This window comes from Enhydra lutris, unplaced genomic scaffold (genome assembly GCF_002288905.1).
Source record: "Enhydra lutris kenyoni isolate GAN:26980312 unplaced genomic scaffold, ASM228890v2 scaffoldscaffold9, whole genome shotgun sequence".
Taxonomy (NCBI): domain Eukaryota; kingdom Metazoa; phylum Chordata; class Mammalia; order Carnivora; family Mustelidae; genus Enhydra; species Enhydra lutris.
The window spans coordinates 74383598-74411336 of record NW_019154093.1 but is presented as its reverse complement, the minus strand read 5'-3'; the positions used below and the strand labels follow the sequence as shown (position 1 = coordinate 74411336).

The 27739-nt window shown below is 41.9% G+C and overlaps 1 protein-coding gene across 3 annotated transcripts; it reads left to right on the top strand.

The window, feature by feature from the left end:
* Positions 1-352: 352 nt before the first annotated feature.
* Positions 353-27638, top strand: LOC111143243 (solute carrier family 16 member 4). Of its 3 annotated transcripts, XM_022496849.1 has the most exons (9): positions 353-526; positions 1931-2029; positions 9418-9550; positions 10391-10534; positions 10702-10863; positions 12145-12630; positions 14640-14851; positions 15811-15904; positions 27385-27638. In XM_022496849.1, exons 2-9 carry the CDS (start codon positions 1943-1945, stop codon positions 27507-27509), a joined length of 1443 nt encoding a protein of 480 aa, XP_022352557.1. In that variant the 5' UTR covers positions 353-526; positions 1931-1942; the 3' UTR covers positions 27510-27638. The 3 variants fall into 3 exon arrangements, with proteins under 3 accessions (XP_022352557.1, XP_022352559.1, XP_022352560.1); XM_022496851.1 differs by lacking the exons at positions 353-526; positions 10391-10534 and having other exon boundaries at positions 1943-2029; XM_022496852.1 differs by lacking the exons at positions 353-526; positions 12145-12630 and having other exon boundaries at positions 1943-2029.
* The last annotated feature ends 101 nt before the right edge of the window (positions 27639-27739 follow it).

Genomic DNA, 27739 nt, shown 5'->3' with positions numbered 1-27739 from the left:
CCTGGGTGGCTCAGTGGGTTAAAGCCTCTGCCTTTGGCTGGGGTCATGATCCCAGGGTCCTGGGATCGAGCCCCGTATCAGGCTATTCGCTCAGCGGGGAGCCTGCTTCCTCCTCTCTCTCTGCCTGCCTCTCTGCCTACTTGTGATCTCTGTCTGTCAAATAAATAAATAAAATCTTTAAAAAAAAATTAACTTAACCATAGTTACCAAAAGGATTTTCCATTTGGTTTACTCTGATGCTTGCTTCTGAGCCTATGGTGACAAATTCTACTTTCTGAGTCTGGATGGGTGGAGGGAGGGCCTGGGATGGTCAGATCACAGTTTCCTCCTCCCCTCAGGAAGTAAAGTCCACTGGCAGGAGTGACCACATTGGCTCGGCCTCACAGACTTAGAATGCTTGCTTGTGTTCACAGTGCAGCCGAATGAAATGCCTTAGAAAAAGGAGTCACTTTGTCAAAAATTCTATACTTTTCTTCCCAGATTGCCTCATTGCTGAAGGATTCCTTTGCTGAAGACCACATCAAAGGTAAGAAAAAAATGGGACTGTGTGCTGGGGTTAATTTTCTGTAATTTTTTTAAAAGATTTTATTTATTTATTTGACAGAGAGAAATCACAAGTAAGCAGAGAGGCAGGCAGAGAGAGAGGAGGAAGCAGGCTCCCTGCTGAGCAGAAAGCCCGACGTGAGGCTCAAACCAGGACCTGGGATCATGACCTGAGCCGAAGGCAGCGGCTTAACCCACTGAGCCACCCAGGCGCCCCAATTTTCTGTAATGTTTTGAATGAGCGGCACAGCCCAACCCCCACCCTCCTTCCCCGGCCTGCTCACCAGACAGCTGGCCATTCCACACACGCTGGCCGCAGCCTGGCCGTCCTGGAAGCAGCAGCCTGCCTGCCAGTCTGATGGTGGGAAATAAAGAATACCGCATGCCATCCTCAGAACATTTACATTTCTTTCTGCTACTTCTCTTTATATATATATATTTTTTACTCAACCACTTGGGAGAAAATAGCAGGTTCTAGGATACTTCACTCCTGAGACCAAGAACATGCTCCCAGCAGTACCACAAGACCACCACCACCCTTAAGAGATTTCACATGGTCTACTAGAAAGTCCAGAAGTGGACTTCCAGAATTTCCTCCAAGTGACCTCCTGGAGTCCTTTACAACTTGTTTTCTGGTCCAGGATTCATTCAAGGAACGATCATGGCATTTTTGTTGTCACATCTATTTAGTTAGTCCCTTAGAATATTTTCATTTTGGCAATTACTTTGTAAAGGAAATTCCTAAACCCGAAGCTCTTCCTCCTTTCCTTATTTCTCTAAGGTCAAGAGCTCACCCAGAAGACCAGAGGGTGATGCATGACTTCCCCTAGGATGCGGCATGTAGACCTAGGCCAGGGAGGCCAGTGCTAAGACAGGCCACCCTACAGAGAGGTCGGCTTGTAGTTAACTCCTTTGTAATTCCTGCCTGAAATAGCAAACCAAGTGGTCATCTTTCAGATGCCATTCATATCTCTGCGATGGCTTTGATGTCTCTCAAATTATGGCCTTTCATTAGCTTTTTCTTACCTCTCCCATGGTTCTGCCTGGATTGTGATTATAGAAAAACAGGGATGGGAGAAATAGTCAGGCAGACTTATATGTAACTAAGGCCATACCCCAAGATAACTGTCAAAGGCCTCTGGACTTGCCAGGTGAAGTTAGGCAGCAGGCCTCCAGAAAAATCCACAAAGACAGTACAAAGCCCTGCTTGCATTTTTGAGGTTGAGATCAGAGCCTGTCAACAATTTAGAAATGAGGAAATCATCTATTTTTAAAGGGGTGGGCTACAAAAAAATTACAAGTGGTTTTACACCACAGAGAAAAATAAAGTTTAGAAGTTTAGATCAGTTTCTTGTCAACTGAGTCAACTGTTTTGGTATTGTCACAGAGACCGAGCATCATGACGCAGAGGGCAGGGAAGGCCCAACCATACACTGAAGCCCTGGATGGAGGTTGGGGATGGATGATTGTATTTCATTTCTTCCTGGTAAGAATTTACTTTCCCCTTTTCTACTGCCCCCAAGAAGGCTCCTCTGGAGAAAGGCTCAGAGCAAATCCAGGAACTGCCAACAGCTTCCCAAGTCAGTGGCCCACACTGAACTCAGGAGAAAAACGTCCTCCCTGAGTGAAAGACAATTTGTTCCCCTCTAGTCCCCTCTTCGCTACCAACACCAAACCTACAGAATGTTCCAGCCACCACCTGCAGCTCTACCCTGGCTGCATGGCAATTAGGATGTGTAGATAATCATACATTGAAGCACCCCAGAAGTAGCAGTGGGAGGTGCTGGAAAGTGCTGTTGGGTGGGTTCCCAGCTCAACCCAGCATACACAGGGCAGCAACCTCCCTCTCCCCCAGGGGATGGGGCCATTGTCTCTCTGTTCTGTCTGCTGTCCACTTCCCAACCCATCCTTGCAACCCTAACTTATGCTATAATTCGAACCACCATGTCTTTCTGACATGTCTGGAAAGGGAGAGAAGTGTGTGGATTCTGAAACCGGGACCTGATTTTTCTCCATTCTGTAAGCAATTGGACTGGGCACTCCCATTTCCTAAGTAACTTCTCTCATCCTCCCAGAGGCTCTTAAGGTTGTTGTGAGACATGGTGATCTGAAATGTCGGCATGGCCATTCTAGAATATTGGTGAGTCCCATCCCACCTGTGCCCCAAGCAAGCCTCTAACAGTGGCACCAGCTCCATATTCCACATCAGTGTTCCCAAATCGGTTCACTTTGAGATGGACTCACGATGGTACCCTTTCTCTCCTGTTCTCCTCCCCTGCTCCGCCCTACAGTAAGAGGCTCACAAACACAGGACTGCGGGTCTTGGTGACTATTAGTTAATAATCCTGCAGCCCACAATGTGATACAAGAGCTCCATGAACAGGACGATGGGAAAACATCATACCTCCTCCTCCCTAATGACAAAGGGGAAAGTAGCGACACGGGTCCTCAGGCAGGATTTATGTAATACAAATCTCTTACCAGAGGACGATTAAACATTAGCTTCATTACCAAAGAATGTGTACTCACTTTTTCTTGAGCTCTCCCAGACATGTTATTAATAAGGAAGCTAAGGATGGCCTAAGGCCAAGAGCCCTCCCAGGAGCTGGGCCACGTCCCCAGATCACGGATTTTGCAGAACTAGCATTGCTGGTGAGGGTCTCCAGATCTCCCACCTTTCTCCCCAGTAACGAGCCTTACTTTCCCAACATGGTCCTCTGGGGAGAGGTTATTTGATGAATGTAGTTGCTGGAAAGAAACACTGCCTAATAACCAGATTATTAAACAGTGTTCAGTGTTCCACTTTTCTGGATGTGATGCTGGTGACAGAAGCACAAGGAATATACTGAGTCCTCAAGCGTTAACAATGGGCTCTGGCTAAGTGACTGCAGTGGTACATGGATACTTACAGGACTATGGCTTTCTGTCTGCATGAGTTACAAGTATATTTTTCTACAATAGAAAGGAGGTGAGTGAAAAATCCTGGAGCATGTGGCTAGTGCAACTAAGAACCTACATTATAGAGGCAGGGGCTGAAAAACTGTAATTTGGTTAAATAACTAAATAAAACAAGGGGCTGGAGTGTACAATATATTCATACAGACACCCTCAGGAGCACGTTCAAGTCAAGTGTGAACTCCACACCCCTTTCCCTAGTCCTGACCTCACACTCTGGAACCCCAGGATCCCTCCATATACAACCATGCACACTTTATTTGAAAAAGGGAGCCCCAGTATATTTTGATGCAGCATCCAACTTAATTAAAATTACACAAAATGAGAATTAGCCTCCAACTTAATCAAAATGATACTGAAATTCATTTAATATTAAAATTCAAACAGCCACATGTACAGGTTACTGTACTGGACAGAACAGTTCTACAGTCTATCCTGTGGCCTATTATAAAATGTTCTTTTCAGATTACCAGCTTAATAATTATGTTTTAACCAGTTAATAAATGAGAGGTACGGAAAGGCCCTTCAGTAGAGTTTTTTTTTTTTTTTTAAAGATTTTATTTATTTATTTGACAGAGATCACAAGTAGGCAGAGGCAGAGAGGCAGAGGCTTTAACCCACTGAGCCACCCAGGTACCCGGAGGCCCTTTAGTATTAAAAAGTCAAGTGCATGGGGCGCCTGGGTGGCTCAGTGGGTTGAGCCGCTGCCTTCGGCTCGGGTCATGATCTCGGGGTCCTGGGATCGAGTCCCGCATCGGGCTCTCTGCTTGGCGGGGAGCCTGCTTCTCTCTCTCTCTCTCTCTCTGCCTGCTTCTCTGCCTACTTGTGATCTCTCTCTGTCAAATAAATAAATAAAATCTTAAAAAAAAAAGTCAAGTGCATGGGAGAGGAAAATGAGTGAGCAAGAAGCCAGAACCTGAGGAAACAGGGATGGATTTTAAGGTACTCCAGGGCTTATCTTGGTTCTGAGATGTAGCTGTGGGCCTCTGGCAAGTGATTTAACCTCTCAAGGGCACCTTCACCCTCCGGGAAGAGGGGTGGTAACAGCCCTCACCTCCAGGCAGGGGTGACTACATCATTTGCAGGGTCTGGTGCAAAATAAAAATGTACGGCCCCTCATTCAACAATTCTTAAGAATTAAAAAAAAAAAAATGGGGCGCCTGGGTGGCTCTATGGGTTAGGCCTCTGCCTTCAGCTCGGGTCATGATCTCAGGGTCCTGGGATTGAGTTCCACATCGGGCTCTCTGCTCAGCAGGGAGCCTGCTCCCCCCCCCCCCCCCCCCCGCCGTCTGCCTCTCTGCCTACTTGTGATCTCTGTCAAATAAATAAATAAAATCTATTTATTTTAAATATTTAAATTTAAAAAAAAAAAAAAGAAAGAAAAAGAGAAAAATCCAGTAACAAAATGTTCTTTGGGAGTGCTGTACTTTAAGAGGGCTCATTCTTGGGATCCTGGCTGGCTCAGCTGGTGGAGCATGTGATTCTTGAATTTGGAGTTATGGGTTTACATTCCATGTTGGGTGTAGAGATGAGTTAAAAATAAAATATTTACAAAGAGTTAAAAGTTTATTTTAAAAAAATGATTTTATTTAACAGAAAGAGAGAACACAAGCTGGGGGAGTGGCAGGCAGAGGGAAAGGGACAAGCAGGCTCCCCAGTGAGCAGGAAGCCTGATGCGGAACTCGATCCCAGGACCCTGGGATCATGACCTGAGCCAAAGGCAGACGCTTAACTGACTGAGCCACCCAGGTGCCCCAAAAGAGTAAAAGGTTTTTAAAAAGGACTCATTCTAACTTCCCACACTCTGTAACTATATATTTGCATGAGGTTTTTTTTGTTTTTCTGCTTTCTGTCTCACTGGACCGACTATCCCATAGCAGCAGGTACCCTGCTCACCGCCGTAAGCCTGGCCCCTCATAGTGAACAGCCTGGGACACGCCAGGCACTCAGTAAACGCCTGCTGTTGGGTGGGTACGCTGGATGGAGGGATGGATGAACTGACTGTTGGACACACGTGTGAATAAAGCAAGTGACAATGAGGAAATTGGAAATGGGCAGGGCCCTTGCAGGGACATTTTTAAAACACTGGTTTTTATGTTGAGGCTGAGGAGCTAATGAGAAAAAGCAAGCAGGGGAATGGTGGGATCAGATCTGCATTTCGGGAAAACAGCTCTGCCGGCAGGGTGGATGACGACTGGCAGGGGACAGGCCTGGAAGCACCGAGACCACTGGAAGGGTGTTGTGATCATCCACGTGAGCAAAAAAGGCCCTAAATGAAAGCAGTAGCAGTGAGAATGGAGCAAATACAGGTCAGTGCAATATGGAGGAAACGGACCTGTAAGATTTGGACAGGAACAGAGTATTAGGGCAAAAGGGACTCAGGAGTCCTGGGATGTTGGCTTTCGCAACTTGGAGGATAGTGCGTCATTCACTGAGTTGGAGGACACAGGAAGAACGTCTGAAGGTACTTGGATGGCTTAATCCTGGGCAGGGACAGTGGGACCTGCGACATTACCAGTAATGTCAGCAGCCCACGGGCAGGTGGAGTGCGGGATCTGTGTACTGAAATCTGTGAGTCATCGGCATACATGGGTTGGCTTGAACCAATAGGCAGGATGGGTAAAATCACCAGGGAGGAGGAGAAGAGCAACTCAGCAGAATCCTGGGGAAAACTGATGTTAGGGGTTGGGCGGAGAGTGTCCCATGGAGGAAACCAGTGGGAGAAGTGGGGAGGCAGCATCCCAGAAGCAAAGGCAGAAATGTCCAGGAGCAAAGAATAATGAACAGATGCTGCCCGAGGCGGGATGTCACAGAATGGATGACGGGGTTTGTAAGTTCACCAAAAAGGAAGCCTCTGGTAGCCTGGCTGAGCATCCCTACAGTCAATGGTGGGATGTGAGGAAGCAGGGATAACCTAACAGACTGTTCTCTAGTTTGTGTAGTCCAGGAAGGAAGAGCTGGGGGGATAAGAGAGAGAGAGCCGGAGTAGAAGGAAGTTGTTGTTAAACAATCACCCAATCATTTCTGACAAAGCCTCATGCTCTCTATTCAAAAGGGGCCCCCTGGCTGATCCAGCCCTCTTTCCCAAGACAATTTTCTAATGAGAGTGATCTGGTGAGGGAGCTCTGTGTATGAGTGTGTGTGTTTTGGGGGGGGTGCTCTTAAAGGTACAAAGAAAATGAGGCGGTTGGGTCAGCCACAGGAGAACTTCTAGGGGCTTGTATTTTGGGGTGAGCCCATTTACAATGTCTGAGATAGACTCTGGACAGGGCTGAAACCCACCTACCTTAGATAAAAGTCAGAATATAGGCAGAATATAGACGTACCTAGTCTGCTTGGATAACCATAGGAAAATCCAGATCTTGGGAAAGAGTTTTGATATCTAAGTCAAAACAGAAACAAAGTTGGAAGGTTACAAGTCGAGGGAGGGAGGGAGAGCTGATGCAAAGGCTGTGTCCTTGGCTTTCTTGACACACAGTGGAAAGCACAGACCTACTTGTCAGAGACAAGCAAGCCCCAGCTACTCACTGTTGCTCTGCCCAGACATCAAGGACAGACCAGAGAGAAAAGGTCCTGAACTGGGAATGGGTGTGGGGACAAGCCCATTTCAGGTGGCTAAGAAAGGAGAGGTCAGCACCATCTAGACAACAGCACAGAACCCAAGTCCACAGACAGAGGAAGGGTACTTTACAGAATAATGCCTCATTGTGGTGTCTCCTGCTCATGAGAGGCTGCAATCGCCACTCTGCTTTCCAAACTGGGCAAGACAAGTGGGGGGCCGCCTGAGGTCTGCTCTGCTCTCTAGCCTCAGTTCCTGATAGAAGCAACTCTGAGGAATAGGAGGATTATAAATTGCCGGAATAAGGGCCTGATAAAATGTCCTCTTCACTTGTGAATGGATAGCCCGGGTTTCCGTGGCATTGTTCACTCTGAATAAGGACAATTTTGCGCTACTATCAAATCAAAACAGGAAAAATACATGAAGGGACCCCCTTCTCGCCACGCCCGACTTTTGCAACCTCAGGACACCACTGGTTCTTAGTCCCTTACTCCAGACAAGAAAAAAATACTAGTTTGAAACAAAAGTCAAGTGAAGAGGCTGGAGGGGGAAGCTGCTAGTTAGGTAGCACGTGGGGGCTGAGGGAAACAGAGGCCCAAGAGGATGCAGATCTCTGACTCGGGTGAGCAAGACTGGGTTGATCCCAATGAAAGGAGAAATGAAAAGGAAAACCAGGTGTGGGATAAGGGGGAAAAAAGTCTGATTTTGGGGCGCCTGGGTGGCTCAGTGGGTTAAAGCCTCTTCCTTCAGCTCAGATCATGGTCTCAGGGTCCTGGGATCGAGCCCCACATCGGGTTCTCTGCTCAGCGGGGAGCCTGCTTCCTCCTCTCTCTCTCTCTCTGCCTGCCTCTCTGCCTACTTGTGATCTCTGTGAAATAAATAAATAAAATCTTTAAAAAAAAAAAAAAAGTCTGATTTTGGATGGGTTGACCAAGTTAGATACGGTGATTATACAAATGAGTCTGAAGCTCTTGAGAAAGCAAAACGGTTATAGGAGGTAACAAAACCACAGTTAAGAGTTTCAGTATTAAGTGCTATTCTTTATCTGAATTTTCTCAATCTTCAGTTCTGTGAGCATAGTATCTCCTTTCTCTTCACTTTACAAAGGAGAAAGCTTAACTGCTGTGAAGTAGTTTGCCCAAGGTCACAACCCCTCCGAGGAAGTGCTGCCAGGATTCAGGCCAAGGGGCGCTGATCTCTGAACAGTACTCGTCACCATGACACTATGAATATGACGGCATCTTAAGGTTCAAGTGAACGACTGTCTATGGCCCAGGTACAGAGTGGGATGAGTCAATGACAGCGGGTAATACTCACCAGGCAGACAGAGAAAGTGGAATTAGTGAAAGGAAGCCCAGGGTCTGTGGTTCATAAGTGATGCGTGGCCAGGCTGAAAGCAGAGAAAGTGGCCTGGAAAGCTAAAGCCACTGAAAAAAGAAAGGGGAAGCCTGGAAGCTCGTGGGGACAGTGAGTGCCCACGGCTCCTGTGCTGAGTGCCCAAAGACTCTGGCCTGGTGGCTTCCCTTCCGGCTCCTCCTGCTGACCCCAGGGTACTGCCCCCAGGGTAATGGGAATTCTAAGCAACAAATGTTAGCATGCCACAGAAAGAAAACTTGACCTCAAAAGGGATATTCCTCCTAGTGAGAGGGAGAAGGGTAGTGCTGGCAAGGAGGGTTAGTTGGGACAAAAGGAAGGATGGGGCACGTGACCAACCAGAAGCTGACTCTCCAACTGTTTACGCTCACTATTCTAGCATCAGTTAGTAGTGCTCCCTTCTGCCCTCCAGTGTTTCCGCTGGGACGGTATAGGGCCACCCTATTTATATACCAAGTGAGGAAGGGTACTCAATTTAAGAGCAAAGTTAGCAAAGCTCATCTAAGAACCGATGGAAACAATTCATCTTTTGGACCAATGTGCTTCTCTCACAAGAGTTAAATGCAACTAGCTGTCTTTAACAGATACGATTCTGACAGTGTCTTTAACAGATACGATTCTGACAGAACAGTACAGTGTCCGGTTTGGAGTCAGTCTATTTGGGTTCAAATCTCACCTCCGGCACCCCCATATCAAGTTCAAGTGACTTTTAATCTCTCTAAACCTCACTTTCCAAAGAAAACATTGCTTGCCAGAGCCTTGTAATGAGGATTAAAGAAGATGCTCTTGTGTCAAGCACTTAGATACTCCAAGAGTAGGACCGCCCCACAAAATACAAAATGTATAATGTGGAACCAACCAACACACTGGTAAATACCGGTGACCTGGGGCCAGGGGGATGGGGTCAGAAGCACAAGCAGCTGTAACCTTCTCTGTGACGGCTCACTCACCACCTGACTTGGACTCTTTGGTCTGCTTTGCTTTAGGTAAACGTGTTTCTGATGGGGATGATCAAGACGTTCGCCATTTTCTTTGTGGTCTTCCAAGAAAAATTTGAAAGCTCCTCAGAACAAACTGCCTGGATCGGATCCATCATGTCATCACTTCGTTTTTCTGCAGGTATAAAGCTGGCAATAAGCTTGCTGTCCAAGGAAAAGCACCACAAAGGGCAATCCTGAGAAGATTTGTCTGTCAGTCATTTAAGGCTGAAGCATTGCTAAAACCCAGATTCATGAATAGGTAAAGCTGAGAAAAGTTATGGACTCAAAGTGTTTGGCCTCTTCTTGGCTTGACAAAATCAGAAGAAATGGGGTTCAAAAAAAGCTTAAGAATCCAACTATTAAAGTCCATGATTCAATTTTTTATGCCTTATTTCTTTTCACAGTGCCTAAACACGGGTTCAGTGAGCCAGTCTCTCTGGGAAATCAGACCACAAAGTTCTTAAGCCCAACATCTAAGCATATTCAAAACACAGCGAACCAATTCCTCTTCCCTTGCTTCTATTTGGGGCTCAAACATGACAGAGTAGATTAATGATTGAATCTTGTTCTAGTCATAGATAACTAGGTGCAATCTCATTTTGTGGGTTTGGTTTTTTTAAGGTTTTACTTATTTAAGTAATCTGTACACCCAATGTGGGGCTTGAACTCATGACGCTGAGATCGAGTCACATGTTCTTCTGACTGAGCTGGCCAGGTACCCCTCGTTTTGTGGTTTTAGAATGCATTTTTCAAACCTATTTGCAATCGTCTTTAAAACAAACAACTCTTTTTCCAAAAAATACAATAGTGTGGGACTGGGAATATTATGAAGCCCAATAGAGACACCTTTCTGAAGGATACACAATATTCTAGTCAAGTCCTCTTGTTTTCCTTCAGTTGCTCATTTCTATTGCACATCAGAAAATAAGAAATGCCAGAGCGTATTTACCTAGTATTTGCCTTTCTTCCTTTTTCCGAGGTCCCCTGGTTGCCATTATTAGTGAAATAACTGGAGAGAAGACTGCCTCCATTCTCGGGGTTTTCCTTGTTTCTGGTGGATATCTGATCAGCAGCTTGGCTACTAACATCCCCTTTCTTTGTGTGACTATGGGACTTCTACCTGGTGAGTCCACTGTAAAAATAAGACTGTAGAAGATGAGACTAGGAACCTTCCTTCTTACTGTCTTGTCCATGGACCCAACAGGCCTACTTACATTATCTCAGGTCCAGGAGAATAGCTCATCTGGTACCAAGCCACTTCATGTGATTCCAAGCTCCTGTTCTTTTTAGGTTTGGGTTCTGCTCTCCTGTACCATACAGCTGCCGTGCTAACTACCAAATACTTCAAGAAACGATTAGCTCTTTCCACAGCTATCGCCCGTTCTGGGATGGGCCTGACGTTTCTGATAGCGCCTTTTACAAAAGTCCTGATAGATCTGTATGACTGGACAGGTAAGTCACTCTGTCTGAACTATCAACTCCACAAGGTACGTTCAGCTCTCTCCCTCAAATGAGTGGGAAGTGCAGACTTTTTGAGCCAGGGAAGAAATAAGTAAGCAGGACTTCTACAGTAAAGTAAATATGTGCCTCCTCTTCCTTGGAGAACACACAGCAGAAGATATGCTGAACTATTTGCAGGCTTCGCCACAGACCACACGAGCAACTCAGAGTTCACAGGACTCACGTCTGCGGGGATGGAGGCCACTCTGTGCAGCTGGAGAAACACCTTGCAGGGAAAGTGATACTCCTGGGGACACACGGATTCCCTTCTCCTCTTGTACCACTGAAGCGCTCTCTTTTCAAATATTCTCTTTAAAAAATGCCTCCTCCACCTGACTCACTAAAATAGACCTTAATCTCTTCTACACCATCATCTATATATAAATTTTTTCACAAACAAATGAAAACCATTCACTCCACAATTTTCTTTGTGCCTGACCTAAAACATTCAGATTTAAATAATCTTAAATCACTGGAAAAATATATGTACATGTACATATATAGGGATATATATGAGCCTATTTCTACCTACAGAGCCTTTTTGCTGCCTCTTTCCTTTCCCAAGTGAAAAACTACCAGTGGTCTCATGGTAAACTGAACCAGGGGGCAAATCCCTAAGACAGGATAGCAGAACCTACAGCCAATTCCATCTCTGGAAACATCGCACACAACCCATAGCTTTGGTCAGACCACGCTGAAACCAAGCCTGACATCTGTCTTCTTTCAAGGAAATTAAAAATGGAATGAAATGAAAGGCTGGCCCCTCTTCTAAGGCAGTTTCTGAATGACTCTCATCATCTAACTCTAGAATTCTGTATTTTCTGTCCTGAAATCTATATCCCCACTTCAGGATATTTTAAATCCCTATTTAAAAACTACAGTAATTTTCTAACATTTCGAATACCCACCCCCCGTACTCTCCCCAAAAACTATTCTTTTTTTCTCTCGCACAAATAACACTCTCTCCCTCCAGGTCATCTCCTGGTGCAGCTTTCTGGTTTTCTATTTTCAAAGGACGCCCTGTTTTCACAAGGATACAGTGGTGTGTAGGGCTAAAAATAAACAGATTTCGATACTTTAGTTAAATTTAGGGGACAGAGTAGTGTTTTCAAAAATTATTGCACTATGACTGAATATATTCATGGTGGGCCCCTCCTAAGCCTAAGAACAGAGTATTGTGAAATGAGATGGGTAATTTTTAACCTAACTTCTCACTGTCTCTCCCCCATTTAGGTGCCCTTATACTACTTGGAGGGATGACATTAAATTTGGTGCCTTCAAGTATGCTCTTAAGATCCATCCATATCAAAAGCGAGAACAATTCTGATATTAAAAATAAAGGCAGCAGCTTGTCTGCAAGTAATCCAGGGGCAGTGGGCACGACAGAAATGTCATCCTGCGATGAGACACAAGAGGCAACAATCATGGAGAGTGCAACGCAAAAGGCCAGACAACATGGGACAAATTTAATAGTCTCACAGAACAAAGAATTCAACAATGAGCCTAATGGGGACCGTTATGAGAAAGAGGCTACTTCATGCAGCTGTAAACAAAAACTCGGTGACATCTCCCTTTTAAAAAATCCTTTCTTCTACATATTTACCTGGTCTTTTCTCTTCAGTCAGCTGGCATATTTCATCCCTACTTTCCACCTGGTGGCCAGAGCCAGAACACTGGGGATTGACATGATGGATGCCTCCTTCCTTATTTCTGTAGCTGGTAAGAAAGCATACTTTGACCTCAAACTCAAAAGGAAGACTGAACTTAATTTTACAAAAATTTATTCAATTTTATAAAAAACTAAAGAAAATAATTCTTTTAAAAAGGAGTCATGGGAGGGCCAGAAAAAAGGAAGTCTTTTGAGGCTGGTGGGAGAACCAGGCCTGTCCTTCCACAGATCTGTCACCGCACCTTGCACACAGGCACTCTTTATCAGAGAGTGGCCCCTAAGCAAGCCTCGTTCATTTTCATGTCAGTGTCTGTCTGACATAGTACACATTTAGTATTTGTGGCATAAACACGTGACTTTAAAAAGCTGGCAACAGCCACCTCCAGGAAGCAGGAAAATCATAGGCAGACAGCACAGGGCAGAGGTTCAAAGGATTGGTTCTTTGGACTTCCTGGGTTCAGGTTTTGCTCTGTATTTCCTAGCTGTAGGACCTTGGACAAGTTACGCATGTTTTCTGTGCCTCAATTTCTCAGTTCTTCATCTGTAATATAGGGATAATACGGTTATCAGGACTGAATGAGCAATGCATGTAGAGTTTAGAATAGTGCCTGGCCCATCATAAGCATTCAATAATGTTCTATAGTATGGGTAGCTAAGAATTTTTGCCCTTGCATTCGCACTAAGACAGATAAATATGCCTGTTAAGGCCATTCACTAACGGACCAGGCTGATACTTAAAAAAATTTACAAGGTTAAGTTAAAAATGAAAACAATCATTTTAGTTGAGTATTTATAAAAATGTAAGGAGACAAAAATGCTTAATTCAAAAGATCTGGATTCTCTCAACGGACAAAATAGGGAGCCTAAAAAAATTAAAGGGATGACATGGACTGTTCTAAATATCTGGAAATTCTATGTAGCTTGATGTTAACTTTTCTCTCCCTAATTTCTTGAAAAGACTGCTTACAAAATCCTTACAAAACTGACTATATGCCATTCCAACTGCAAAGATACCCCACTTCGGTCAACTAAAGCCTGTGTACACAAGGAAAAGATACATAGCTAATTTTTTTTATTAGAATGTCTGATAGTCATCAATTTAGATCAGATTAGGCTATGCAATGGGACCAAAGAACATAACAAAAAGTTTCCATATGTATCCTAGGAAGTAACTGTAAAAATAGAAATAGTAGTATGCATTTTCTGCCCCCCCTCCCTTTTTTGTGAAGCAATTTAGGAAGAATTTACACTACAAAGCAACTGTAGCTCATGCCACTCTTGGTGAAAATGTTCTATTATTTAACTGCTACACTAATTTATAATCGATAAAAAATAAGAATATTCTGTTACCGTGAAAATAAATGAAAAACATGGTACTTAAATTTTATTCAAGTTTACACCATAGCTCCAATGTTCAAAATGATCACACATTTCCAGATTTCCTACTTATTTCCCAAAAGAGCAAAACAAAACAACAAACAAAACAGATTTCCTATTTCCAAGCATAATAACCTTGACAGGGACACTTTAATTACCAAAACATCATGTACAACTGTAAGAAAAAGTCCCAACATCTATTTTTTTTCAACATAAGACTTTATTATTTATAATGTCGAGTCTTCCACCATCTGGCTTCCCCAGCACACTGCCCCGAGGGCCTACCAGTCTTTTAGAACTCTCACTCCCTCACCTGCACAACCTCTTTGAGGAAGGCCGCCTGAGTGCCCAGGCCTCTATAACCAGGGATTCCCAGTTAGGTGGTACAAGCTTTCCAAACCTGATGAGGGTAAAAACAAACAAACAAACAAACAAAACACCTGAGGGGTCTCCTACCCAGCTCTGGAGAAGTCTTTCTGGAGCTGTATTAGATGTATTGGAGTAGGTAAATAAATGACCGAATTGACTGACAGACATAAATGAGACCATTTTTTGCTCAGATGTCCTCACCTCAGGAAGAAGTTGTATTACTCAGGAAAAGAGGTCTTGGGCAGTTACACTTTCCAAAGGGGCTAGGGAAATGGAATTCGGATATCATAAGGTCTTCTCAATCTTGTTCCAGGTATCACTGAGACAGTCAGTCAGATAATCTCTGGATGGGTTGCTGATCAAAACTGGATCAAGAGGTATCATTACCACAAGTCTTACCTCATCCTCTGCGGCATCACTAACCTGCTCGCTCCTCTGGCCACCACATTTCCATTACTGATGACCTATATCGTCTTCTTTGCCATTTTCACTGGTGGTTACCTGGCAGTGCTACTTCCTGTACTGGTGAGTAGACATACTCATTAACACTGTTAAACCATTTAGAAAAAGCAAGTATTAGTAATAACTTCCCCAAAGAGATTACATATTCGGTATTAATTTTATAATTAAAAAAAAAAAATCACATGCAAGGCCTCAGAAACCCTGGTGCTGTATCCTGCCCACTTTTCATCTTACCTTCAGGGGAGGAATGGTGTGAGAACTATCTACATGAGACAAAAAAGAACCATTCTGCTTCTGTCTCCCAAAAGGTTAGGGTTGTGTTTACTTGTTTCCTTCAGCTCCAGAAATTTTTTTGGCTCCTTCTAAGATACCATCTTGAGGAATTCCATGAGAAAAAAAGGGACTTCCTGACCAGTGTGGCTTCTCTCTTGTTGAGACCAGTCCTATGTACTTTAATAGGGATGTTGATCAATTCCTCTACTTTTACCCCAAACTGACTTCAAGTCCTCGGCACAAAAGGAACAGAAATACTTATACAAATATTTCATGGATTCTTCTGGCTTGACGTCAATATTCATATAAGGGCTGTAGGATATTATACGAAGCCTACGTAAAAATCAAACTTTCTAAAGCTGAAATCAACCTGGGAAAACTGACTTCTTACAAACCAATGGCTGGTATTTAGCCATAGGTGGATTTGAGAATACCACTGTCAGATCAGAAAGTAAATACCATTTCCCAATAGAGAAGAGCCGTGAGGATCAAGGAAGAAAGGTACCCCGTGTTGCCTTAAAGATTTAAAATAAGAAACCCTATGCTCCTTACTAATACAATGAAAACACTGCCTGCCTGGCACAGTAACTCTTCCCTGTTTGTCTCAGCTCTTGTAAGATACCAAGGCAAAAGGCCATCCAAAATCACCTCAGAAGTCAACTGTTCATAGTATTTATCCCTTTGCAGGCATAGGTCTCAACAAGAGTTTTGCCTTCAATATGGCTAACACTGGATTCTAATCCCTACAGGTTGATCTGTCTGGGAATTCTAGAGTACACAGGTTCTTGGGATTTGCCGGTTTCTTTGCTGGGATGGCTGTCCTTTCTGGACCACCTATAGCAGGTAACAGCTTGGCCACATTCTGAGCAAACTTCAACATCTATGAAAGAAAATGCTGATCCATTATGTATGGTAACACGCAATAACAGTATCAGGTTAGAAACCTGAAGATATCTCTACTGTTCCTACACTCACTCTCACATTCAATCACCAATCCAGGAGAATCTGAGGATTCACTCAACACATAATAGGTGGTTAATTAAGCAGCTTCTTACAATATCTTGAGAGTCTTAGAGCAGGGATTGTATGTGTATCTCCTTGCCTGGGGAGACAATTGAGAGTTTTAGAAGATTCTCGAAAACTGATAATGCCTTAAACCAACCAACCAACCACTAGCATCTGTCATCTGAGCAGGAGTCATTACAGACCATGAAGGCTCTCTGACCCCTCTGCTGTTCAGATGTGCTACTCGCACAGCTTGTCCAGGGCTTCCCAGCATCTCTGATTTCCCAAGAGGGATGATGGAGGCCCTCCATCCCCTACCTGGACCGAAAGTGGGAGGATACCTGACCTACAGGCCAGGATCTCTGCGGAGAGGCCAACGAGTACAGGAAAAATTGAGGGAGCTTTGATATTTAAGCTAGCTTTAGACTAAAGCATTGTTTTGTATGCACTTTTAACTTAAAGGACATTTTGTGCTTGCTAAACATTTAATCTAAGACTCTGAAAATACTACTCACACAGAAATATTTCTAGGGAACAGACTTAAACTTCAGTATTTCACACACTACAGGTTCTCAGTGTTTAAATGTCCAAATTACTATGGCATTTCCAATCATCCACAAAAAGGCATTCAGCGTAAAACCTTCTTTTACTTCCTGAAGTGAGACAGAAAAAAGATACAATCTTGCCTCACTATCATTGTTTAAAAACTAAATACTATTTAGGTTTGCACCTAAATTTAAGACCTAGAAAAGGCAACCAGCAAAAGGGAAAGTATAAAATTAGTAACAAAAATTATTACTGGATGGTAAAAAACATACCATTACCTGAGGTTCAACTTAGGTGTACCTCTTCTAAAGGAAAAGTTTATACAAATATACAGCCAACTCCTACTTGTGTTTATGAGCCTACCTCTGCCCATTTGGTCTAGTTCAGCCTACACCTCACACCTGGAAAGCAGCTTATAATTTTAAAGTCAGGCCCACAACCGTGATGTAGGGGCTGGTGATAGGAGACTAAACACTAGACACGCTTAGCAGAGCGCTCTACAGCTGGGGCCCAGGTCAGCGAGCTAGAAAAAACAGAACTCAAATACAGCTTGTCGATGCATCTTCTCAATCTTGATCCTTCTTCTACAGCCATCCCAGGGATGCCTTGAAATGTTCCAAGCCTATTAGGCCCCAAATATAAGGAGGTAACAAATACCAGGGCACAGAGTATCTTATCCAAATGATAAAAACATGTAACATGTTTAGAGATTTCAAGTTTTGTATGTTTTATATACATCTTAAAATGTTTATTTATTTTTTTAAATTTTTATTTATTTCAGAGAGAGAGAGAGAGAGAGAGAGAGAGAGAAAGCATGCACAAGTACGGGCAGGAAGGGCAGAGCGAGAGGGAGAAACAGGCTCCCCCGAGTGTGGGGCACTAAGCAGGGCTTGACCAGGACCCTGGGATCACGACCTAAGCAGAAGGCAGACGTTTAAACCGATGCAGCCACCCAGGCACCACCTACATCTTAAAATGTTGAGAGTTCAGTACATGAGAAAACAAGGCAAGTTTTGTGAGGACTATTACTCTAAAGGAAAGAACTACAGATGTGTGTATGGGTCTTGAATCAATTGGTTGGGTCATGATCCTTTTAATTTTTTTAATGAAAAAGAATAGACGAGGGGTACCTAGGTGGCTCAGTCGCTCTTGGTTTCAGCTTAGGTCGTGATCTCAAGCCTGAGATCGAGCCACGTGTCAGGCTCAGTGCTCAGCATGGAGTCTGCTTGAGTTTCTCTTTACCTCTGTCTCTCCCACTGGCGCGCACGTGCACGCACTCTCACTTTCTCTCTCTCTCTCTCTCTCTCTCTCTCTCTCAAAAATAAATAAATAAATCTTATTAGGAAAAGAAAAACAGACTACAACAGAAAAGATTAAAAAACACTGTGCATCACTTTATTTTAAACACTTATTTCAAAAAATAAAAATAAATAAATAAAAAATAAACACTTATTTCATATAAAAAAATCATACCCAGACCTATGTCATATAAAATATATGTGACACAAAACATTTCTTATGGTCAGTGAGTCAAAAAAAATCTACAAGCCTTTTATCACCCAATGTCCACAATACCCAGCCCTATATGTGAGGATAAGGAGAGCTAATGGAAGAATTTTTACTCACTAATTCTGAGGATATTATCTAGGCGATCATAAACTTTATAAGTTCTACAAAATAATCAAAGGAAGTGATAGGCTATTGCTGATAGCTTATATATAGATTTTTAGTCTGGGAGTTCCTCACAGTACCTTAAACAGGATTATAATAATATAAAATTCAGTTACATTTCCTTCTCTATACCAGGATCTCTCACGGACTGCAACATTATGCTAAGCATCTTGTTAAAGGGAGAAACTTCAGTAAAGTCCTTACTCAAGGAAACCATTCCTCTGTGAAACAAAAACAACAAAGAGAATTTTACAAAGGCCATTAGACTTACTCCTAACTTTTGACTCCAGCAGCAAGGACCAAAGAAACATCAAAGATGTTGATTTCCAGATTCACTTGGCTCTGGACAGTTATGGGCAGTCACTTTATCATCTTCAGCTTTAACTAAATCAAAAGGCTTACTGGCTATAAAATATTACATTCTCACCAAACTGAGATTTTCCCAACGTAGGAGATGCTCATTTTGTACTTACCTAGTTCTGTTATTATCAAATTGCAAAAGCTGAAATTCCTATAAAAGATTACAGGCATTTTTAAATTAGGAATCTAGCAAACAGTAAAATTTTTCACAATAACCCTCAGTTAAAACACTAGTTTAAAACTGTATTAGCAATTACATTAACAGTATTTTTCTCCTTCTTGTATGAACATGAAAAAGAAAAGCCAAGTTAGTCCTACACAGCTTGTTTTAATAATTTGAGGAAAGAAGAAAAAAGTATAAGAAACCCATTGGAATCATATGACTGAGTTTTTAAAAAACACTTATCGGGGCACCTGGGTGGCTCAGTGGGTTAAGCCTCTGCCTTCGGCTCAGGTCATGATCTCAGGGTCCTGGGATCGAGCCCCGCATCAGGCTCTCTTCTCAGCGGGGAGCCTGCTTCCCCCTCTTTCTCTGCCTGCCTCTCTGCCTACTTGTGATCTCTCTTTCTCTGTCAAATAAATAAATAAAATATAAATAAATAAATAAAATAAAAAACACTTATCTTTTAAAAAATGTAAATAGAGTATATGGGCAAGAAAATTATTTATAGACCTTCATTAACTCTGAATATGATAAAAAACACAGTAGCAACACATGTATCAGATCTTGAATGAAAATAACAGACAGGGACTGAAATGGAAAAAAGTGAAAAATGACTCCTCATACACACACTGCTTCTTCCATCCGACAGTCCCTGCCATTCCTAACACTCCATGGCAAATTCAGTGTTAGTTAATACCGGGATCTGATTTAGATTAGGAGAGTTTTTTAGGATTGTTCTAGGTTTCCTGACCAAAGGTGGTCAACAGACCTAAGTGTAAGCCAAATGTCACTGCTCATTCAAACCCAAGTACTATTTTTTGCAGGTGGATGGTATCCAGAGCTACAAATTGGCCCAGGTGGAGGCCTTGGAAGGTTGTAGAAAATTAATGATATTTTAAAACCTTATTATATTTCTAGTTAATCCCTGTTAACAAAAATGAACTTGCAAAAAACAATATAAATACAAAAGTCATGCCTTAAGTAAACAAAGCATATAATCATATTCCCCAACATATAAACAGGAATGTGAAATTTCTAATCGTGTATCCAAGGCATTTGATATGTAAACTCAAAAATGCTAAAGGTTCAGTTTCACTTAAAAATAAAACCACCAAGGGCCCATATTAGCTGCCTATAAAATAAAACTAAATGCAGTTCCCCTCTCTTCCACACACCCCACCCACTGCCAACTGATGAATCCTTTTATTATGCTAATATATTTTAATATATTTAAACCAATCACAAGTATAATCTGAAAACTCCCTTAAACCATCATCAATAATTATTTGATTATAACTTGGAATTCATTCAATAGTTATCAAACAACTTACTAGCACAGCACTCTCCTAGCTGCTATGGGGAACATAAAGACAAAAGTTATACTTGTAATTCTTCCACAGCACCTTGGACCATGGCATAGCACTGTCAAAAACACTACCAGAAATTAATACAGAAGAAAATAGTCTAGAACCTTTAAATTTAGAATTATTAGAACGTACACTTTTTCTCTACTTCATTAATTGAAAATTTGGTTAAGTCACTGTAACCTGGTTATTGTGAAAACTGGTTGACTCTGTTTTACCTTTATTTTTTTTAATTTGAATTCAATTAATTAACATATAGTATATTATTAGTTTCAGAGGTAGAGTTCAGTGTTTCATCAGTTGTATGTAACACCCAATGCTCATTACATCAAGTGGCCTCCTTAATGCCCATTACCCATTTACCCCTTCCTAAACCCCACTTCCCCTCTAGCAACCTTCAGTTTTTCCCCTATGGTTAAGAGTCTCTTATGGTTTGTCTCTTTCTCTGATTTCATCTTATTTTATTTTTCCCTCCCTTCTCCTAGGCTCCTCCTCTGTTTGGTTTCTTAAATCCCACATATGAGTGAAATCCTACGATGACTGTCTTTCTCTGACTGACTTATTTCGCTTAGCATTAATACCCACTAGTTCCATCTACATGGTGGCAAACGGGTCATTTTTTTGAAGGCTGAGTAACATTCCGTGTTTTACACACACACACACACACACACACACACACACACACACACACACAGAGTTTTACCTTTAAATAAAGGCATCCCGAGCTGTGGTATAATAAAAATGACCTTTAAAAATATTGAAGCTTCTATCAAGTAGGTATTTCACAAAAATTATTTTTTTGACAAATTCAAGGAGAGCTATTTCTAAAGCTGAACAAGTATAAGCTAGTTCTAACCCAGAGTAAGTTACATAGTTCCTAAAAAGAAAAAGAGAATCTTGCTATTATTTGTCAACCTCACACTTCTTCATCAGAAATACCATGGAGGGAAACTGGTAATTTTACACTAATTTTTCATCTGTGTTTTATAAGAGCAGACAATGGCTAAAATGGAAATTCATCCATCTAAGCTTGTCTCTGTCCCATTAATCCAGATAAGGTCATCTCCTCATGAAATGGTCACTCCCTCTCTCTACTGGAGCCTCATTTCAGATGTAATGTGAAACAAATAACTCCCTCTGGCTCCTCACTCCACCTTTTATCAACCCTGCCCTCTACAGTTTTATCACCTTGGCCAATCAGTTGAAAACTTCTCTATGACCTGAAATTTTATTTGGAAAACAAATAAAACAACTCAACCTTTTGATTTGCTATAAATCCACTTTGGAGGCTGGGGTAGGTAGAGATAATTAAGAAGGCAGAGCAGGGTTCTCTATACTCTAAATCCTGAGGAATATATTATACCCTGAAGAACCAAAAGAAAATAATGTAGATCATTAATTCTCTGTGATTATTTTTCCCATAAACAATAAGGCCCCAAAGAATTGTAATTTGATTCAGTATTCCTAAGATTCATGAATCCCTACAAAAATCTCAAAAATAAATTACAAATAGTTCTCTACTATGGTTAAAAAGAGGGCCAGGGTGGAGTAGTCTTTTCTTCACAAAGCCAAAAAAATCAAGCTTCAAAATCCTAACACAGAGGCACAATCCTTTTAATGAAATTCCTTGCATAAAGCAAATACATAAAGCACTCCCGATAAATCTTCCTTACATAGGGATTTTAGAGAGCTCCTGTCTTAAAAGGCAGTGAGGTTTGGGGGGTCTGGGTGGCTTAGTTGGTTGAGCAGCTGAGATTCCTGGTTTTGGCTCAGGTCGTAGTAATAGCCAGCCGGCTCCAGTGACGACAAGATCATTGTCTCTCTACACCTTGAAAGTCTGCCCAACAGCTGGAAGTTCTGGTTCAACACCCACTAGTCACTTACAGAATTCTCAACCACTAATTTGAACTAGCATCCAGGAACTTGGGAATTAAGGGCCCTATGGGTATATTTCAAGTTTTAACAAGATAACCAATAATATACCTACAGTAGCAATCCTAATAAAAAGGATTCATGGGGCACCTGGGTGGCTCAGTCTGTTAAGCATCCAACTCTTAATTTTGGATCAGGTCATTATCTCAGGGTCATGGGATCAAACCCTGTGTCAGGCTTCATGCTCAGCACTGTGTCTGCTTGAGTTTCTCTCACTCTGGCCCTCCCCCTGCTCCAGTGCCCTCTCTCCCTTAAAATTAATTAATTAATTAAAAAAAAAAGGATTCATAACTCAGCTCAACAATCTAGTTCTGAGATATCAGGGGTACTTTTTTTTTATTAAGGATTTTTCTTTATTTTGACACAGAGAGAAAGAGAGACAGAGAGCACAAGCAGGGGGAGCGGCAGGTGCATGGAGAGGGAGGAGCAGGCTCCCCGTTAAGAAAAGAGCTTGATGTGGGTCTCGATCCGAGGACCCTGGGGTCATGACCTGAGCCGATGACAAATACTTAACCAACCACACCACCCAGGTGCCCCAGAGGTACTTTTTAGACAGGATGTTACCCTTATTTTTAAATATGTATAGCTTTGCCCATAAAATGATGCAGAACAGTTTAAAAGTGTTGATGTCTAAAAAAATTTAGAACCCTATTTTAATATCAAGTTTGATAGAAGATTAAAAAAACTCATTTGCAAAACTGTTTATGGAAGCTGAGCCCTACGTCCTTAATTGTTTTCAATTATCAAAAGGAAACATTATTAGACATCCCTGCTTAAAATAAGGGTTAGAGCCAGAGGCATAGGAAAATAATTTGGACTACAATTTTCTTGTGCGTAAGAATCGACTGGATCACCCCATGATGAATTATGCTTAAGGGAAGCCAAGGACTCTGCACGATGAACTCGCATCTCAGATGAGTCTAAGGCAGGTAGTCTGTAAACACTGAGGAAGTGCTTACACGGCACTGTAGCTTAGGCAGTCTGAACCAGCTGCTAGTGCACTACTCCTCAGACTGCTGGCTCCATGCAGTAGACACTTAGATGGATGCAACACTCCTTTGGATCATGGCTGGTATATTATCTTGTCTTTCTCTGTCATTCACAATGCTTTTGCTATGACCACAAAGGAACCCTGTCTTTTAAATGTCAACATAGGTGTTTACATTTCAAGTAGTTAGATTATGATAGGTTCTTAACTACCAACAATCCTTTCTTTTAAAAACATACCCGCATGTTTATAGCAGCAATGCCCACAAGAGCCAAACTATGGAAAGAACCTAAATGTCCATCAACAGATGAATGGATAAAGAAGACGTGGTGTATATATATACAATGGAATACTATGCAGCCATCAAAAGAAATGAAAGCTTGCCATTTGCAACGACATGGATAGAACTAGAGGGTATTACGCTGAGCGAAATAAGTCAATCAGAGAAAGACAATTATCATATGATCTCCCTGATATGAGGAATTTGAGAGGCAGAGTGGGAGACTTGGGGGGTAGGGAAGGAAAAATGAAACAAGACGGGATCAGGAGGGAGACAAACCATAGAAGACTCTTAATCTCACAAAACAAACTGAGGGTTGTTGGGGGGAGGAGGGGAGGGAGAAGGTGGAGGGGTTATGGACATTGGAGAGGGTTATTTGCTATGGTGAGTGCTGTGAAGTGTGTAAGCCTGACAGTTCACAGACCTGTACCCCTGGGGCTAATAATACATTATATGTTAATTAAAAAAATATATACCCACAGGAGCCTTGAACTGTTTAGGGTTCAAAGTGCATTTGTACACAGCTTTTCCATACTGTTACCAAAAAAGCACAGAGATCTAATAAAATAAGACCAAATATACAGTCTTCTTTTACTTTTGGTGGTGGGAAAAGGCTGATTTTTCTAACCAAATAGGTATTTCAATACCAACGAAGCTCTGAATTTAACTTACTTAGTAGCCATGTAAATCTAAGCTTATAACAGCTAATACATTCACAAAACAGTCAATAATATGAAATAACCCTACATTCTACATTTCATTCATATTTTGCAAATTTTATAAATATAAATATAAAACTAAAGACTCGGCAGCATAGGATTAACCTACTGAATGGCAACTGGATCTTAGAAATAGAATTTTTAAAGTTTACTACTATCTCAGTTATCAAGTAAGAGTAAGAGGGAACAGATTTAATTATTATTATTATTATTTTAATTTTTATTTACTTAAGAGAGAGATATCATGAGCAGGGAGCCTAACACAGGGCTCAATTCCAGGATGTGGAGATCATGAGCCAAAGGCAGATGCCCAAGCAACTGAGCCACCTAGCTGCCCCAAGAGAAACAGATTTAAAACTAATTATTTCATTAAATTTCGCATGGAAATACAGGGAAAGTTCTAAATTACGCTAAATAATTCCCTGCCCTGGTAAGAAAATATATTAAATATATTTTAATCTTTCAGAAACATTTTGACTTTAAATGTGTTTATGAAAAGCGTATCACCAGTTTTCTAGGATTTATAAAGACAACCACCATCACCACCCCCCATTTTCCACTATTTTTACCTACACCCTCCTGACTTTTTAGCAGCACAATCTACTTCCTTAACTAAGAATTACTAGTCTTTTCCAGAGCATTACTTCTAATGCTTACCTTATAATTCGATACATCTGCTATACTGGTGAGAGTAAAGCAAGATGAGAAGGGATATAGGAAGGGATGCTGGTGCTTTCTATACTTCCTACTTTCTAGAAATTTGAGACTGTAACTTACCCATCTCTTTGATATCTCAAGGCTAATCACAATCAACATTAATACAAAAACGTGTCCTAGTCAGTTTCTCTCCACTTTTTTGCTTAACACTGAGAAACATTTAACTAGTTAGAGGTCACTGATCCAACAAGGAGTTAACAGGTAAAAAGCAAGTTAAAGGTAGCTGAATTTAAGAGGCTATAAAGCATTCCATTTATGCATTACGTCAAGAACAGGAAACTTAGGGGCACCTGGGTGGTTCAGTCGTTAAGCGTCTGCCTTTGGTTCAGGTCATGATTCCAAGGTCCTGGGATCAAACCCCATGTTGGGCTCCCTGCTCTGCAGGAAGCCTGCTTCTCCTTCTCCCACTCCCCTGGCTTGCGCCCCCTCCCTCTCTCTCTGACAAATAGATAAAATCTTAAAAAAAAAAAAAAAAAAAAGAACAGGAAACATAAAGCTAATGAAGCAAACAAAAAATTAAATGTTTATATCAGAACCAAATTAAAAAAGAAAAAAAAAAGTATAGGAGATAAAGACATACACAATCAGACCAAAAAGAGAAGAGGGTATACACACTCACTTGCTACACATTCAGTGAGAAATCATGTTCCAAAATATAAATGAAAAGATACAACATAAACTCCATGAGGCCAGATATTTCCATCTGTTTCATTCACAGATATACCCCAGTACCTAGAACTGTTTGGCACACAGCACCAAAACTTCTTTGAATAAATAATCAAATAACAGCTTTAACTTCTTAGGGTATTTTGGGATTAAAAGCCAATTTGTATCTACAAGCATAATATGCATATACTACTTTAGAAAAGAGGTTCTGAGTGTGGTCAGTGAATACCTGGAAGTTCTAAGACCTTTTTACAAAGACTTGGAGGTCAAAACTATCATAATAATGATACTAGGACGTTATTTGCCATTTCACAGGGCTGACTTGTACAACAATGTTTAAAAGCCAGTTCCTTGCACAAATATTCTTTGCCACCATACACTCAGTTTTTTAAGAAAAGTGTTTCATTTAAAAAGTTCTGGTATGTGGGACGCCTGGGTGGCTCAGTTGGTTGAGCCCCTGCCTTCGGCTCGGGTCGTGATCCCAGCGTCCTGGGATCGAGTCCCACATCGGGCTCCTTGCTCGGCGGGAGCCTGCTTCTCCATCTGCCTCTGCCTGCCACTCTGTCTGCCTGTGCTCACTCTGACAAATAACTAAATAAAATCTTAAAAAAAAAAAAAAAAAGTTCTGGTATGTGCCATTAGCCAATGGTACCCATTCATTATTCCTTTAAAAGAACATTTGATTTCAGGGGGACTTATAGTCATCATTTAACCCACCTAAGTAGTCACTTCCCTTTTTTTTTTTTTAAAGATTTCATTTATTCATTTGTCAGAGAGAGGGAGAGAATGCAAGCAGGGGGAGTGGCAGGGAGAGGGAGAAGCAGGTTTCCTGCTGAGCAGAGAGCCCAACACGGGGATCGATCCTTGGACCCCAGGATCATGACCTGAGCCGAAGGCAGACACTTAACCAACTGAGCCACCCAGGCGTCTCAAGTAGTCACTTCCTTTTCACATGCTCTCAAAGCCTCCTGAACCTTCCCTTCACAGTCCTTATGACATACGTAAGTCTTGTAGTTAATACCCAACTCACATGAAACTGTACAGTCTGTGAGGGCAGGGAGAATGTCTGTTTTGGCTCATTACCACTCTCTCCTCCAACAACTAGCACACTGTTGGGAATGTAGTTTCAGCGAGGGAAAAAAGATACTACTATCACTTTTTTCTTTGGAAAGTAGTAGTAATTCGCTATTATTTTCCTTGTAAGAACAGTGGCCTTCTAATAAGATTGATCGTAAAATCAGGGGTGCCTGGGTGGCTCAGTTTGGTAAGCGTCTAACTTTGGCCCAGGTCATAATCTTGGGGTCCTGGGATTGAGACCCACGTCAGGTTCTCTGCTCAGCAGGGAGTCTGCTTCTCCTCCTCTCTCTGTGCTCTCAAATAAACAAAATCTTAAAACAAAACAAAACAAAAAGCATCATAGGGGGGCCTGCACGGCTCAGTCGTTAAGCATTTGCCTTTGGCTCAGGTCATGATCCCAGGGTCCTGGGATCGAGCCCTGCATCAGGTTCCCTGCTTGGTGGGAAGCTTGCTTCTCCCTCTCCTACTCCCCCTGCCTGTGTTCCCTCTCTCGTTGTGTCTCTCTGTCAAATAAATAAATAAGATTTAAAAAATATATATATATATCATAAAATCAGATGGTATACGTCCCTAATTTTCCCCAGTTTCCACTGTAAGACGGCAGATGAGTTCTGAGTCCACGATGACTCTCTCCCCCACAGGGTTAAGTCCTTAACAAGGTGGAACAGATTTACCTTCATCAATAGAAAATAAGGCAAGCAGCTAGACTAACTTCCTAATGGGTCACAATACATACTAGCAAAGACAAAAGGCTCCTTCCCTCAACACAGTAGATGGCTGAGAATTACTACCTGAAATGTCTGCTTCACTAACAGAGACCACTCCTTCCTTCCAGGCTGGTTATATGATCACACCCAGACATACACCGGTTCCTTCTACTTCTCTGGCATATGCTTTCTCCTCTCTTCAGTTTCCCTGTTCTTTGTACCGCTGGCCGAGAGATGGAAAAACAGAGCCTGACCAGAAAGGAAAAGGACTGCAATCAAGCAAGTGCTTAACAAAACACAATCTAAACTAAGAAGTCACTGGAAACAAAAGCTTGGAAGAAGCCAGTTTCCTCATTTGTAAAATGAGAAGGCAAACAAGATCATTTTTAAGGTTCTTTTTTGCTTTTGCATTCTGAGGAATGTCTAATTAATAGTGAGAAAAGAATAATAGCCACTTAAACTAAACCTTTGTTAGTATTTAAT